The sequence below is a fragment of the Cyphomyrmex costatus genome, unplaced genomic scaffold, assembly GCF_001594065.2.
Source record: "Cyphomyrmex costatus isolate MS0001 unplaced genomic scaffold, Ccosl1.0 scaffold274, whole genome shotgun sequence".
NCBI classification, from domain to species: Eukaryota; Metazoa; Arthropoda; class Insecta; order Hymenoptera; family Formicidae; genus Cyphomyrmex; species Cyphomyrmex costatus.
In genome coordinates this window covers 38,070-40,564 of record NW_017276844.1, presented here as the reverse complement: position 1 = coordinate 40,564, position 2,495 = coordinate 38,070, and the positions used below count along the sequence as shown (strand labels likewise).

At 23.7% G+C, this 2,495-nt stretch overlaps 1 protein-coding gene across 1 annotated transcript in view; it reads right to left on the bottom strand.

Moving 5' to 3' along the window:
- Positions 1–207: 207 nt before the first annotated feature.
- The window catches only part of LOC108774782 (uncharacterized), a 4,315-nt gene continuing 2,027 nt past the window's right edge, over positions 208–2,495 (bottom strand). Inside the window, exon 3 of the mRNA XM_018540979.1 lies at positions 208–432. Coding sequence (XP_018396481.1) covers positions 305–432 — 128 coding nt within the window. The 3' untranslated portion in view covers positions 208–304. The remainder of the gene's footprint in view (positions 433–2,495) is intronic.

Sequence of the window (2,495 nt, the reverse complement as noted above, 5' to 3'; positions counted from 1 at the left end):
GCGTATATCAGAGTTACCCTAATTAAAAACCAAATAAAATTCTCTCGTATGTTGCAACAGTCTATGGACATAATATACGCTTTTATTAAAAAGAACGGATTTTTTCCAACGATAATTAAATAATGTGTATTTCTTGTATTAAAAAATTAAAAATGTTAAACACTAATCTGTTACTGTTAAACACTATTCTTTTCACATTTTGTTGTATTTTTATATTTTATTGTATTAATTAAATTAGGACTTAATAGTTGTAATCAGGATGAGATTATGAATTTTGATACTCCAACCTATCACTTAGTTTTATTTAAACCAAAACGCAACAGACTTGATTGTCTGTACAGTCAATTGTGTCGTATTGCAGAGTCGGATTACAGTTGTCTTTCGTGCAGATTCCACCATAATGACGGCAATAAGTTCTGAATTCTGATTTAACTGTAATGATAACAGATAAATTAAATAAAAAGTTTGTTTAATAATGTTACTATATAAAGAGGGGAAAATTTCTAAAATTATTAATTTCAAATGTATGTTTCCTACACATATATATACGTATAACATAGATATATCAACCAACACATATTTAATAATTTTCTTACGATAATTTATTAGATAGTTTCATTAAAAATCACGATGTGTAACGATATAACGAATTTATATTCAGAGATCTTATTCTAAAAAAAAATCGCATATAAAAAATACTAGGAAAATTTATAAAGTACTTTATTATGTATATTATAATATTTTCGTACGTTTTTGTATACTATATTTTTTAAGAATACGGCCCCTGATGATACCGTAAAAGTTGTCATCGGATAGAAATCGGGTAAAAATGAAAAATGGCGTATAACTTGATGTGTGAAAGTGTTACATACATAAATTAACATGCCAAATGTTTTCAAAATTTGTGACAAAGAGAATTTCATAAAAGCATGTATAATCAGATGCTAATCAGCATGCCGTATGAAAATCTAAATATATTTCTCTTGCAAAAGATTGACAACAATTGCACATAGATTAATATAAAATACATAGATTATATAATATGAAAAAAGATATTAAATTTTAATAAATTGTTTGTTTAAACAGTGTCAAATTAACTAAATATAAGCTAAATACAAAAATATATTTATTTGATAGAGGACTATTAGTTTGATTCAACTGTTATTTCTTTTTATTAAGTAAATACTTATTTACTGTAAGTAAATGTTTAGTTATTATTATTCAAATTAAATATTTATTAAAATTAATGTATTTTTGTCAGTGTGTATATATATATATATAAATATACAAAATATTGCGTTCCTAAATATCATAAAAATATACGATACTTATTGTTAGATTTATTATTCTACTCAATGCGCTGAAATTTTTATTATGATAATCGGTTTCTTTTCATAATCATGTTAAATGTTGCAATATTTTTATAGAAAAAAGTCAATTGCAGACTATAGGAATTGATATATGTATACAATCTGTCAAAAATTTTATCGTTTTCTACCGTTTTCTATCATTATGAAAGCGAATTCAATCATTAAAATTATATAATTCTTATAATAATTTGTTTTCTTGTTTTTTATTAGAATTTGTGATTAAATTGAATAAATAAATATTAATTAATGATTATCCTCGTAATAAATTATATATTCACGATGAAGAAATCTGAAAGTTTTTTTTATCGTACAAGTAAGAAAGAAAATCTATAACTATTGTGATGATTACATAGCCACAACGCTTATGTCCAATAAAAACATTTTTAATATTATGTCCAATAAAACATTTTTAATTGTGAACGCACGTATTGACACATTGAGATAATTACAAAGAGTGTGGAATATTGCAGAAACAGACAAATATTTACATTTAATATTAATGACACTATTAAAGCAATGAGTCTATATAATACGCAAATTAGGTAATTTTATTTAAAATAGTGTAAAAATAAAAAGGACTCTCGATACAACAAATAAAAACAAAGATATAAAGGCAAATGAGAGTCAACATTAAGAAACAAAGAATATCATTTTAACATTAATATATAAAATTTAAACACGTTACAATAATATAATATATATAAAGAAATAAACGAAAAATTTAGTCGAATTGTTCATGAATAAAATTTTACATATTTCGATCTTATATTGAGACCCTCTTCAGAAAAAACGCATTGTTATACATTTAATTATTAAACATAGTCAAAGCGGTTATCATGTATGATAACTATGCTTAATAATTAAATGTATAACGATGCGTTTTTTCTGAAGAGGGTATCAATATAAGACCGAAACATGTAAAATTTTGTTCATGAACAATTCGACTAAATTTTTCGTTTTCTTTATATATATTATATATTCTTTGTTTCTTAATATTGACTCTCATTTGCCTTTATATCTTTGTTTTTATTTGTAATTTTATTTAACTAAACATCGATCATTCTCAAATACTCTCTCTCTCTCTCTCTCTTCTCTCTCTCTCTCTCTCTCTCTCTATATATATAT